This window comes from Eptesicus fuscus, chromosome 3 (assembly GCF_027574615.1).
Source record: "Eptesicus fuscus isolate TK198812 chromosome 3, DD_ASM_mEF_20220401, whole genome shotgun sequence".
NCBI lineage: Eukaryota > Metazoa > Chordata > Mammalia > Chiroptera > Vespertilionidae > Eptesicus > Eptesicus fuscus.
In genome coordinates, this window is record NC_072475.1 from 756,137 (window position 1) to 768,284 (window position 12,148).

General features: G+C 56.8%; 2 protein-coding genes across 2 annotated transcripts; both read right to left on the reverse strand.

Annotated features, from left to right (window-relative positions):
- Positions 1 to 5,340: 5,340 nt before the first annotated feature.
- On the reverse strand, positions 5,341 to 5,661 carry LOC114233054 (keratin-associated protein 21-1-like). The gene has a single exon (XM_028151953.2). The coding sequence runs from the start codon at positions 5,659 to 5,661 to the stop codon at positions 5,341 to 5,343; it is 321 nt and encodes a 106-aa protein (XP_028007754.2).
- Positions 5,662 to 11,639: 5,978 nt separating this feature from the next.
- LOC103289942 (keratin-associated protein 21-1-like) lies at positions 11,640 to 11,948 on the reverse strand. Its single transcript, XM_008145819.2, has one exon. The coding sequence runs from the start codon at positions 11,946 to 11,948 to the stop codon at positions 11,640 to 11,642; it is 309 nt and encodes a 102-aa protein (XP_008144041.2).
- Positions 11,949 to 12,148: the final 200 nt, after the last annotated feature.

Consider the following 12,148-nt stretch of genomic DNA (forward strand, 5'->3'; position numbering starts at 1 on the left):
GCTGTCGGAAGGTGAGGGTTCTGTTGAGGCGAAGAGGGACGTTTCTGAATGTGAGTGTCGCCTCCCACCCTGGAAGCTTTATATACGCCAGGAGGGGCCTGAATGCCATTAAGTCTGTGACTCACACAGGAAATGCTCACTAATACCCGGCATGTGCAGTCACTCTGTCAGTGGATCATGAGAGGACTCGGTAGTAAGTGGCCCATTAGCACAGAGTCTCTCACTTTTACTGGAACCGTGTGTGTTTGTGTCACCTGGGCCTTGTCTTGCGCCGATGACACGTCTAGAAGGTGAGTTTCCATCAATTATCCAGTTCCCTGAACACATGATGCAGAGATGCCTTTTACACAACGCGGCTCTGGACGGGCAGGGAGTTTATGCTGGGAACGCAGCTCTTCCCATGAGCGGGACAAACTCCCTGACCAGCTTAGGCCTCACTGATGACGTCACAGGGGACGTATCTCATGGGACACAGCGCTGCCCTCCACAGACACTGCTCCACGTGTCATAGCACAGAGCTCCTATCGTCCCATCATGGCACAATCTCGGCGGAGGGTATGTTTTCACCCCGAGGGCCCCTCCTCAGTAGAGTTTTATCAGTTCGAGGTGGTCGTTTACTTCAGACCAAAATAACAGACACAAACACACACACACACACACACACACACACACACACAAATATCCTTTACTAGACGCCCATTGGGCAATATTTGTGCAAGAATAGGCCTTCCTTCCCCTGGTTCCCTCCCCGCCACCCAGGAGCCGGCACGTCCCCGCTTCTGTCCGGAGCACTGCTCCTGTAGCTCCCTCCACCGCCCCCCTTCCCCTCATAGCAGGCATCCCGCCCCTCCCAGCTGCTCCATGCCTGCATATGCAAATTAACCTCCATCTTTGTTGGGTTAATTTGCATACTCACTCTGATTGGCTGTGGGCGTAGCGGAGTAATGGTTAATTTGCATGTTTCTCTTTTATTAGGTAAGATTTTAACTGTTGCATGTTTGTTAAATCACAAATTTCGGAGATTTTAATCTATTGGGTCACAAAGAAATTGTAAACGCAGCAGGCATCTTCTCACAACATGGAAACGGGGGCACCACAAGGTGAGAAACTCCCCAAGAGCTCCGCAGCTCACACCGCACCAAGACCCAGTCTCTGCTGCTCTTCGTTCATTGCCGTTGCCGGTGACCTGTTCGTGGGGAAATCGCTTTGTCGTAAAGGCCCCACAGGCTTCAGAGTCTCTCCTTATTCCCGGCGACACTCTGGGTCCTGGATGAACTTCACTTCAGCACCTTGTTCAGGAGCCAATCCCCTCAGGCAGCCGCTCCCCCTCCCTGTCCCTCCAGGGGTTTGTCTCTGACATCCATCCCCGTGACTGGTCTCCGACCTCTGTTGATGTGCAGACCTGATGCCCAGGTCATCCACGCCCCTCCCCCCGCACCACCGACAGGTCAGGGAGAGGACAGCGAGGAGCCTGTGGTAATGACCGCACAGGAGCAGCAGGAGCGGCTCCCACGTGTCACCTCACAGGCTCCGTGGGTCTGAGCTCAGCCTGACGGGCATCTCGGCTCAGAGTCTCACAATGTCACAAGCAGGGGGTCAGCCAGGACGTGGGAAAATGCCTTCACCTTATCCATCAAACAGAGCTGCCAGATTTAGTAAGTATGACCCCAATAGTGCATGAAACGTATTTATACTAAAAAATATATTTTTGTCCCTAGCCACTTTGGCTCTGTGGATAGAGAGCATCAGCCTGCGGACTGAAGGGTCCCAGGTTGGATTCCAGTCAAGGGCACAGGCCTGGGTTGCGGGCTCGATTCCCAGTGTGGGGCGTGCAGGAGGCAGCCGATCCATGATTCTCTCTCCTCATGGATGTTTCTCTCTCTCTCTCTCCCTCTCCCTTCCTCTCTGAAATAAAAAATATTAAATATAGATATATTTGTATTTTCGTATCTGAAATTCAAATGCTCCATCTCGTGTTTTGCCTGTAAGCCCTAAACATACATCATCACAGACGCAACATCCCATCACCTCTGCCGACGTTGGAAGCAAGTTACGGGTTGCACCCCCACCCCCATGATGGGGAGGGGCTCAGGGGGAAGGGCTCAGGGGGAGGGGCTCAGGGGGAGGGGCCGTGTGTCCTGGGGATCATCTGGGACTCTCATGCCCGCACCTGAGAACTCACTCCTTAAGCGCCAAGAACGAGACGGCGTCTCCCAGGGCAGGCGGCGAGCGCCCGCGACCAGGCTCCGCCCGGGGCGATTTCCAGCGTGTTTCCTCCTCCTCCCCTGCTCAGAGGCATCTCTCCCCCACGGTGAGCAGCTCCTGCTCCTCGTGCATGTTTAACCAGGAATGCTGTCCTTTTTCAGAAATACTCCTGACCTTTCTCTCTGCTCACGCTTAGTCCCGCCTCCCGGTGGTTTCGCTCTGCGATTCCCAAGCGCCCGTGTGACTGCCTGGAACGTCCCGGTCTTTGTGACGGAGGGCTCCGTTCCCACGCTCCGGGACGCAGCGGTGACACGTCAGCCTCTGTCCTCACACGCAGGGACATGTCCTTTGTGAAGCTCAGCCAGGTGTGACGATGGGACGGCGCGTTCCTCTCGCTCACTAGAGGTGGTTCTATCTGTTCAAGAAGAGCGGCCGGTTCCTCCTCCTTTCCCTTTCTCTTCCCAACACAGCGAAGTCTTTCCGGATTCCAGGGGCTCCGGGAACACCGGTTCCTTTAACCGCGGGCGAGGACATTTTGACTTCAGTGTTCGAAGCCTTGGTACTCCCCACGGAGATGGGATTCTAACGCCAGGACGTCCACAGAGCCGGGCCTCGCCTCCCAGGCGGACGAGCTCCCGGTTCTGTTTCCCGGGGCCCAGCCTCACCCTCTGCCGACGGGCGACAAGCTCAGACCATTGCTCACCTGGGCATCCAGGGCGGCGGGGACAGAGCGGAGGCACAAACCAGTCCGCTCCACCCTCTCCCTGAGCTTGCAATTCCCCCTAAAACACTCTCGTGGTGGGGACCCTGCCTGGACTCAGACACAGCCAGCGAGGGGCCCCTAGCGAGGGCGTCGTCCTCATCGCAGAGGGGGTCGGGGGCGAGAGAGCACTCTGAGTGGGGGGGGGGTGTCCCCATCGCCCCCCACCCGCTCAGTGTGCAGACAGACAGACAGACAGGCACGCTGCAGCGCTGGCCGCCTTTCGGTCTGGGGCTGTGCAGACCACCCCCCCTCCGCCCCGTCCCCCCCATGCCCCCACCCGCCGAATGCCCGCACCCAACGTGCTGAGAAGAATGCGGACTTTCAGAGATGCCCTTCTCTAGCTTCCCTCCCTGCCTCCAAGGTCAGACAGGTCCCCCTCCCCAAGCCCCCGACGCTCACCTGTCCCCTCTCATGACCTGCCCCGCCCAGACCCGGCTCCTCCGGCCAGTCTCGGTCACTTTCACACAAACTCGTGAGCCTCGGTGGGACGCGCGCCAGGGTCCCCGGACAGTCAAGGCCAACAGGAGCACCGAGGCCTTATGGTCGGCAAACCAGGATGGCCAAGGCCGCTCTGAGCAGGAGCCTCATCGGGTGCCCAAGGCCAAGATGCCATGTGTGGGTGCGAGGACACACGCACGCTGCGCCCTTCTGCGGCCGACAGGATGGATGGCGCTGTGGGCAGCGAGCCTTCCTGTCTAAGGAGTGACATCCAGGCGTGTGTGCGTGAGGAAGTCTGCCAGCGAGAGAGCAGCCGGCCGAGCAGAGGCGAGAGCTCAGAGGAGGGGGCAGGCACGGAGGACGCAGCTCCTGTGTGTGCAGAGAGAGGAGAGCTCAGAGGAGGGGGCAGGCAGGGCTCAGAGGAGAGGGGCAGGCAGGGCTCAGAGGAGGGGGCAGGCAGGGCTCAGAGGAGAGGGGCAGGCAGGGGTCAGAGGAGAGGGGCAGGCAGGGCTCAGAGGAAAGGGGCAGGCAGGGCTCAGAGGAGGGGGCAGGCAGGGCTCAGAGGAGAGGGGGCAGGCAGGGCTCAGAGGAGAGGGGCAGGCAGGGCTCAGAGGAGAGGGGGAGGCAGGGCTCAGAGGAGAGGGGGCAGGCAGGGGTCAGAGGAGAGGGGCAGGCAGGGCTCAGAGGAGAGGGGCAGGCAGGGCTCAGAGGAGAGGGGCAGGCAGGGCTCAGAGGAGAGGGGCAGGCAGGGCTCAGAGGAGAGGGGCAGGCACGGAGGACGCAGCTCCTGTGTGTGCAGAGAGAGGAGAGCTGGGACGGAGCTGAGAGCCGGGCTGCGAGCTGAGAGCTCACAGAACTCGGATGCAGCTGCCATGTCACCCGCCAGAGAGCCGGCAGCGAGCCGGGAGGAGCTGCTGAGCCGGAGCTCAGGCCGCCGCGATGTGAGGCCGGATAACGGCGGTGGGGACGGAGAGGAGGATGCTTTGTGGGGAGGAGGCGCATGTTCCCAGCGGCACTCGCTGCCTGCACGGGCTTTGCGTAAAGAACGGTTTCCTCCTGACGGCTGTGTGGCCACCGGCTTCTGCGATCAAGGCTCATCCCGATACCCCCACACCCGCTCCTGGCGTCTCCGTCTGCCCCGCCGCCAAGAAGTGGCCGCTGACCCCTGGCGCTGTAACCAGTGAGCAGAGGGCAAAGGAGGAGCTTGGACTAAGCTGCCAGCCGTCAGCCCGGAGCCCCGGGTTCGAGCAGGAACCAGCCCGAGTGTCGGGAGAGTGAGAAGAATACATGGACTCCGAGCCCAGAGCAGCCTCCGTCTCCCCTCCCGCCCGGTTCTCACCATCAGCACTTTCTCAAAGCAGGTTTTCTGAGGCGTGTGCATGCGCGTGTGTGTGTGTGTGTGTGTGTGCGCGCACACGTGCATTGTTGGGTGTGCTGAGTAATAGGGACAGACCCAGGTCATGGGACACACGTGCTCAAGAACAAGCCCTCGAGGAAAACGCTGTAAGGTCCGTGTGCCCGGCACCCACCACAGGGGCTGGAAGACACGCAGCGGGTGGCAGCGGGGCCTCGGGCGTGTCATCTCCGAGGCGGTCACGGAGACGGAAGATAAAAAGCAAGCGATCGGCTGCAGCCGGCCTGACACGAAAGACCAGAGCCTTTAGGACCAACGACACGTGTTTATTGGGAAAGCGCCGCCACGCGGAAGCACAGGGTGGGCGGCGTGGGCCTGCACGTGGCCTCCGAGCAAAACCAGGCCTCCCCCTCCGGGAGCGTCACGGAGCGACAGGGGCCCCCCCGACAGCACCCGGCCCTTCGGGGCGACCCCGTTTCCTGCAGCCTCGGACCACGCTCTGCTCAGTGGGATGGTGAGACACCAACAGGGAGGCCTGGGGAGGGTCGCTTCCGAGGACAAGGCGAGTGGCAGCTCCATCCTAGCAGCAAGAATAGCACCTTCTGTAGACAAACGGGCGGTATCCACAGCAGCCGTAGCCAGAGCCGTAGCCACAGCCATAGCCAGAGCCATAGCCAGAGCCGTAGCCACAGCCATAGCCACAGCCATAGCCAGAGCCGTAGCCACAGCCATAGCCAGAGCCATAGCCACAGCCGTAGCCAGAGCCATAGCCACAGCCGTAGCCAGATCCATAGCCACAGCCATAGCCAGAGCCATAGCCACAACCATAGCCAGAGCCGTAGCCGTAGCCAGAGCCGTAGCCACAGCGGCCACAGGAGCTCCCGTAGAAGTTACAGCACATGATGCCTCGAGGGGGTCGGTAGTTGGTGGAGGAGCAGGTGGGGTTTCTGAGTGTGAAGGCCACCTCCTGCCCTGAGACCTTTATACCCCCGGGAAGGGCGGGGCGCCCACACGACTCCTGCGTGGCCCTCGTTAACACAGCAATTTTCATTGTTAAAAAGCTCCTCATCCTCAGGACACATGTTTCAGGTGTGATGCACGGCTGTGGCCCAGCTGGTCATGAGAATTGTAACAAAACAGACACAATCCACACATTGAACAGGGACAGCTCACCGCTGCCTGAGGGACACGTGACTGAAACACGTCTGTGGAATGTCATCACGCCGGCGTAGGCTTTCACTCCAGGCCAGGAGGCCCCCTGCGCATCCAGGGACACACGTGGGCACCGGGCGACGCGCCAGGCCTCACCCCTCAGCGCCCACGGGGAAGCGCCTGGGCCGGAGCGAGGCGCCCTCGGCAGGGCCCAGGGCAGGCATCCTCGGGTGACCCCGCACCAAAGGGGTGGAGCCCAGGAAGCACGGCCCCTGTGGGGTGGGGGCGGGCAGGACAGGCGGGGGACGAAGGTCTGAACTGGTGCACAGCGGCCTCTCTCTCCGTAGAACCCTGCTGGGAAGCATCGCGCCCACTTACATCAACTCTTCAAAGCACAGTTTAGGCTGCAGCTCACGGAAGATGCATCCCTCGCCCGCCGGCGGGGCTCAGTGGCTCAGTGGTTGAGCATCGACCTAGGAACCAGGAGGTCACGGTTCAATGCTGGTCAGGGCACATGCCCGGGTCGCGGGCTCGATCCCCATTAGGGGGTGTGCCGGAGGCAGCTGATCCATGATTCTCTCTCATCATGTATGTTTCTCTCTCTCCCTCCCCCTTCCTCTCTGAGATCAATAAAATGTATTTTTAGAAAAAGAAGCATCCGCGAGATGCACGGCGTGCGTGGGTGTAATCGCCCCGTCCTTGCACCGCCCCGGGCCCAACCCGACTGCGGCACTGAGCGTGCTCCGTCAGCTGCGGTCTCAGCCGTGAGCCCCGCCGTCAGCCGTGAGCCACGGCCAATGCCTGTCTTTGTTTTCTGTGAGTCTGCAAGACAAGGCACTCGCCAGCTGTTGAACGAGAGTCCGTAACGTGTTTCCACCTGTAAAAATTGCTGTTTTCTTGTAGAGGACATCATATAAGGAAAAGTGTTATTATTGTTACCTCCCTCTATAGCTCTTGAGGCACACTCACACTCATTACTTCATCTGATTCTTTTTTTTGTTTGTTTTATTGATTTTTTACAGAGAGGAAGGGAGAGGGATAGAGAGCTAGAAACATCGATGAGAGAGAAACATCGATCAGCTGCCTCCTGCACACCCACCACTAGGGATGTGCCCGCAACCAAGGTACATGCCCTTGACCGGAATGGAACCTGGGACCTTTCAGTCCGCAGGCCGACGCTATATCCACTGAGCCAAACCAGCCAGGGCACTTCATCTGATTCTTACAGAAACTGAGTTCCTCACGTGCACACACACTACAGTGAGAAGACCGTGGCCACGGACGGTCCAGTCTGGCCCAAGAACGCGTAGGGCTGGGGTCAGAGTTGAATTAACTCATCTCCTCCTCTGACGTGAAGGCGAGGGCAGAAGTCCAGGCATCGTTTTTCCCCTCAGTTTTTCAAATGCAAACATGCGCGTCATCGGACTACACGTGCGCGTGTTTTGGAACGACTGCCTTGCACACTCGTCACGTGGATTTCCTTTCTCTGTGGTCCTCACTGTCAGAGTCAAACGCTGGTGTGAACTTCACGCAGACAACTCCGCCCTCTCAGATCCTACTCTGTAACCCTTCCCACGTGCCCAGGGGGCGTGCTAGCATCCTACCCACTGAGAATAAAGTCTTCTTTTCCAAAAAAATATTTGTATCTCATTGAGTTCAGAGAGAGGGATAGAAACATCCATGATGAGAGAATCATGGATCGGCTGCCTCCTGCACGCCCCACACCGGGGATGGAGCCCACAACCCGGGCATGTGCCCTTGCTGGGAATCGAACCCTGACCTCCTGGTTCCTAGGGCGACGCTCAACCACTGAGCCACACTGACCGGGCCTAAACTCTTCTGAACACTCTGAACGTTAATTCTAGAAACCACAGCATTTGAGTAAAAATAACTTTTCCTGCCGAAACCGGTTTGGCTCAGTGGATAGAGCGTCGGCCTGCGGGCTCAAGGGTCCCAGGTTCGATTCCGGTCAAGGGCATGTACCTTGGCTGCGGGCACATCCCCAGTAGGGGGTGTGCAAGAGGCAGCTGATCGATGTTTCTCTCTCATCGATGTTTCTAACTCTCTATCCCTCTCTCTTTCTCTCTGTAATAAAAAAAAAAAAATAACTTGTCCAAACATCTCAGTTTTTCGTCATCATAGGGAAAGCGTGCTGTAGATCAGCAACTTCCACGACAAGATTAAATCCTCAAACTCCAGGCTTGCCTTTCAGTTATGATGGGCCCCGTTTTACAGTCCTCTCCACCAAAACATTCACGTTGGCTCATTCCTGCCAACTCCGCAGCCCTCGCCAAGTTCACGTCACCTGCTTTCTCCCCAAAACAGCTTCGGCGTGACCGTATTTCCTCGTATTATTCCTTCGATGGCTTTTCTAGATAGACGGCGGCGGGCAGCACGAGGTGGGTGTGCAAGAACGTGGGAGGCCCTGCTCCTGCAGGCGCCATTCCTGGGCGTGGACCATGGAGTAAGACATGCGTGTCCAGACCCGAGCTGAGCTCCGTGCTCTAGAAACACCCTCGGGAGAGCGCGTCTCCGTCTCCCCCCGCCGTCCCTGCCTTTCTCCACTTGCTACGGGCAGACACGCGCACTCCTGCTCTTGCATTTCCTTTTTCTCATTCACGCAACCAGGACCTACTCTCACCACATCCCCACAAAGAAGCATTTTCACCTAAATCCTCACACCTTCTGCCAAAGCCATCGCAAACTCTTCTAGCAATTAATTCCACAATAACGTAACAAGCAGGGCCAAAGCATCAGGAAATAAGCGACTCCAATAAAACCCACTAATTTCTTACCCAAAATAGATCGACAAGCATGATGCCACTTTAGCTGGTGTCCCAGCCTGTGTTGGAGTTGGTAGCTGTGGGGAACACGTATGATAGATGCTCAAAACACCGAACGTGGGTATGTGCCTGTGTTCTATTCACAGGAGAACTTGGACATCGACATAGAACGGACTGTAGTTTTCTGGCCCTGGGGCGATAGTACATATAGCTCTCCCCACTAACACAGCTATCTTCCTCCTCCACAGTGCGCTTCAGTACGTGACACATGCCAAGTCTTCCTTTTCCTCAGCCTACTCCAGAACCATGCATACACACGCACACAGAGGCACGCCACACACAGAGACGCACGCACACAGAGACACGTGCGCACACAGACATGCACACACAGACACACACATCAGACACGTGCACAGACATGCACACACAGGGAGACACGTGTGCACACACAGACACGCGCACACACAGACACGCACACAGAGACACGTGCACACACATAGACACACGCACACACAGAGACACACGCACACACAGACACGCGCACACACAGAGAGACACATGTGCACACACACAGACACACGCACACACAGAGACACGCGCACACACAGACACGTGCACACACAGAGAGACACATGTGCACACACACAGACACACACACACACAGACACGCGCACACACATTTTTTCTGCTTCTACGGCCCCCGCTCCTCGTACTTGAGCAGCACGTGGCCTTCTCCTCTGCTGAAAGTCTATCCCAGGGTCCTCAGACGTTTAAACAGGGGCCAGTTCACCGTCCCTCAGACCCTTGGAGGGCCGGACTGTAGTTTAAAAAAAACTATGAACAAATTCCTATGCACACTGCACATATCTTATTTTGAAGTAAAAAAACACCCGCCTGTGGCCCACGGGCCGTAGTTTGAGGACGCCCGGTCTAGGAATTCTCTGACTGAGAGCGGCAGACATTTCAGATTTCTGAAACATGTGAAAGGGTAGATTGTGGAGGCGCCTTCCTGGGTCATAAATGCCCTTACCCGTGCCTACACTCGTCCCTGCTCTTTGTAGAACGCCTCCCCGACAGGAACTATCAAACCATCAGCTGCCTTTTCAAGGAGCTGTCGCTGTTAGCAGTCCCTTCCCGCGGTCCCTAGAGCGCGCTCAGCCTCGGGTCTGACCCAAGGAGGTGCCACTGGGGAACTGCCTGCCCTGTTGACTGGGGCTGACTGGGGGCGGGGACCACTCTGTGGGGTCTCCTAGCCCCAGGGACCTCAGGGCTGGACTCTGTGCGGTGACCCTGCCATGAGGGGCCACGGTGGCACGTTGATCCCATTAGCTGAACCTGAGTCTGAAAAGGCCTCATCCGTGGGCCTCAGAGTTAGGGTCTGGAAGGTCCATGAGAAAAGGACACGGACGTCAAAACCCAGCAAAGCGCCCTGGCTGGTGTGGCTCAATGGATAGAGCATTGACCTGCGAACTGAAGGGTCCAGGGTCAGGGTTAGGGTCATGGCACAGGCCCGGGTTGCCCACTCGATCCCCAGTGTGGGGCGTGCAGGGGGCAGCCGATCAATGATTCTCTTCATCATTGATGTTTCTCCCTCCCTCTCCCTTCCTCTTTGAAATCAATAAAAATATGTTTTTAAAATTTTTTTAATTAGAAAAAAACCACCAACAAAGCAATGGGCTCTCCCACTCGGACAGCCACCAGACGCGCCAGGTCCCATTCCTCCAGCTGCCACGGAGGCAGCGGCCAGACTCTCCCACAAAAGGAAGAACACGGCACCACCTGCACCTGCTCAGAGCCCGGCGGTTCCTCTTCACCTCATACACGCGCCGCTGTCCGTTCTGGTTGTTCTTACAACAGGCATCAGCTCATCGTCCCAACTTCCAATACCCCCTGAGGGACATCTCTCACACCCCAGCCTTCCTCTCCTTCCCATTCACCTGGTGTATTCCCTCCAGAGCAAGAATAGGCCGTCTCCGTTTATCTTAACGGTCTTTACGGCTGCTCTTCTGCCTCTGCCTAATTTACTGTAAACACTCTGAGAAGACAGCTTGTCATCTTCCTGCTTTGTCTTTAGTGTATAGTATGTGGCCCTTTCAAAAGCCTTTGTCAATTGGGTGACAAATCAATTCCACCCGTCTCCATACATGCAAACGAATATAACTGCGCTCCCATCGAATGCCGACGATATAATGGAGTGTTTTTCTTCTAATGCGTCTTTTCTTTAATGCTCTACGCGTCATGCTTAATGCCTTTGTCTGATTCTAATTCCTCAGAAACCCTGGAAGCTGTCTCCTTCCCATTTCTCCTTTCAGTGCCCTGGCCACATCTCTCTCTGGGACTTCACACGGCTCCTCCTAAGTGCGTATCATTTTGCTTTTTCTTTACCTTCCAGGTCCATTGTGGACACAGGGGCTCCAGCCCCGTTCTGAAATGGTGTGATCTGTGCTTGTGTGTGCGAGTGCCGAGAAGGTGAGCCATAGGAAATAGGTGGAGAAGTCATTTCTTAGGATTCAGGTACAAGACAAAAATGCTTGTATTGCATCAAGGAGGAACCCACAGTTGAAGTCACACACTTTAGCCCAATTTTCAAGATCGCCCATAACGTTTCAAAAAGGAGGAATTCACAAGCCAGTACACACAGATTTCTTAGAACAAAAAAAAAGCACATTTTTATTAAAATGGTGATTTGCAAAACTGCAGGATGTTCGTATCATCAACACCATCATAACAGAGAACAGAGATGAAGGAGTCAAGGATAACATTCAGAAACTAATCCGATGGTAGCCACAGGCCGCGGACGCAGACGCAGACGAGGGCAGTTGGAGGGCGGGACCTCTGTCAAGCATGAGATTTCTCGGATGCAGAAAACCTGAGGGGTGGGCGCTGAGTCACGCTAACTTCGGGGGGTCATTTCAGAAGCACGGGAGGATTGGATAGTGATGCTCTACCAGCAAGAAGAGTAGCATCTTCTGTAACACAATGGCCTGTAGCCCCAGTAGCCACAGCCAGAGCCGTAGCCACAGCCGTAGCCAGATCCATAGCCACAGCCATAGCCAGAGCCGTAGCCACAGCCGTAGCCAGAGCCGTAGCCACAGCCGTAGCCAGAGCCGTAGCCACAGCCGTAGCCAGAGCCGTAGCCACAGCCATAGCGAGAGCCGTAGCCACAGCCGTAGCCAGAGCCGTAGCCACAGCCGTAGCCAGATCCATAGCCACAGCCGTAGCCACAGGCGTTGCCATAGTAACTGCCACACATGTTGTCAGGAGGAGAGAGCTCGGCTGTGCTTCGGGAGGTGGTTCTGAGGGTGTGAGCCTCCCACCTGCCCTGGGCCCTTATATACCGTCAGGAGCTGGCACGCATGCCATTCCTCCCTGACTTAGCCAGCAAGCATTCAAACAACGACATGCTACACGCCAGTCACCGCTGAGAGTCAAGCATGCTTTGCTTCGGATGAG

Excerpts from the sequence above, each read along its gene's own strand:
- LOC114233054 (XM_028151953.2), bottom strand. The coding sequence starts at position 5,661 with ATGTGCTGTAACTTCTACGGGAGCTCCTGTGGCCGCTGTGGCTACGGC.
- LOC103289942 (XM_008145819.2), bottom strand. The coding sequence starts at position 11,948 with ATGTGTGGCAGTTACTATGGCAACGCCTGTGGCTACGGCTGTGGCTAT.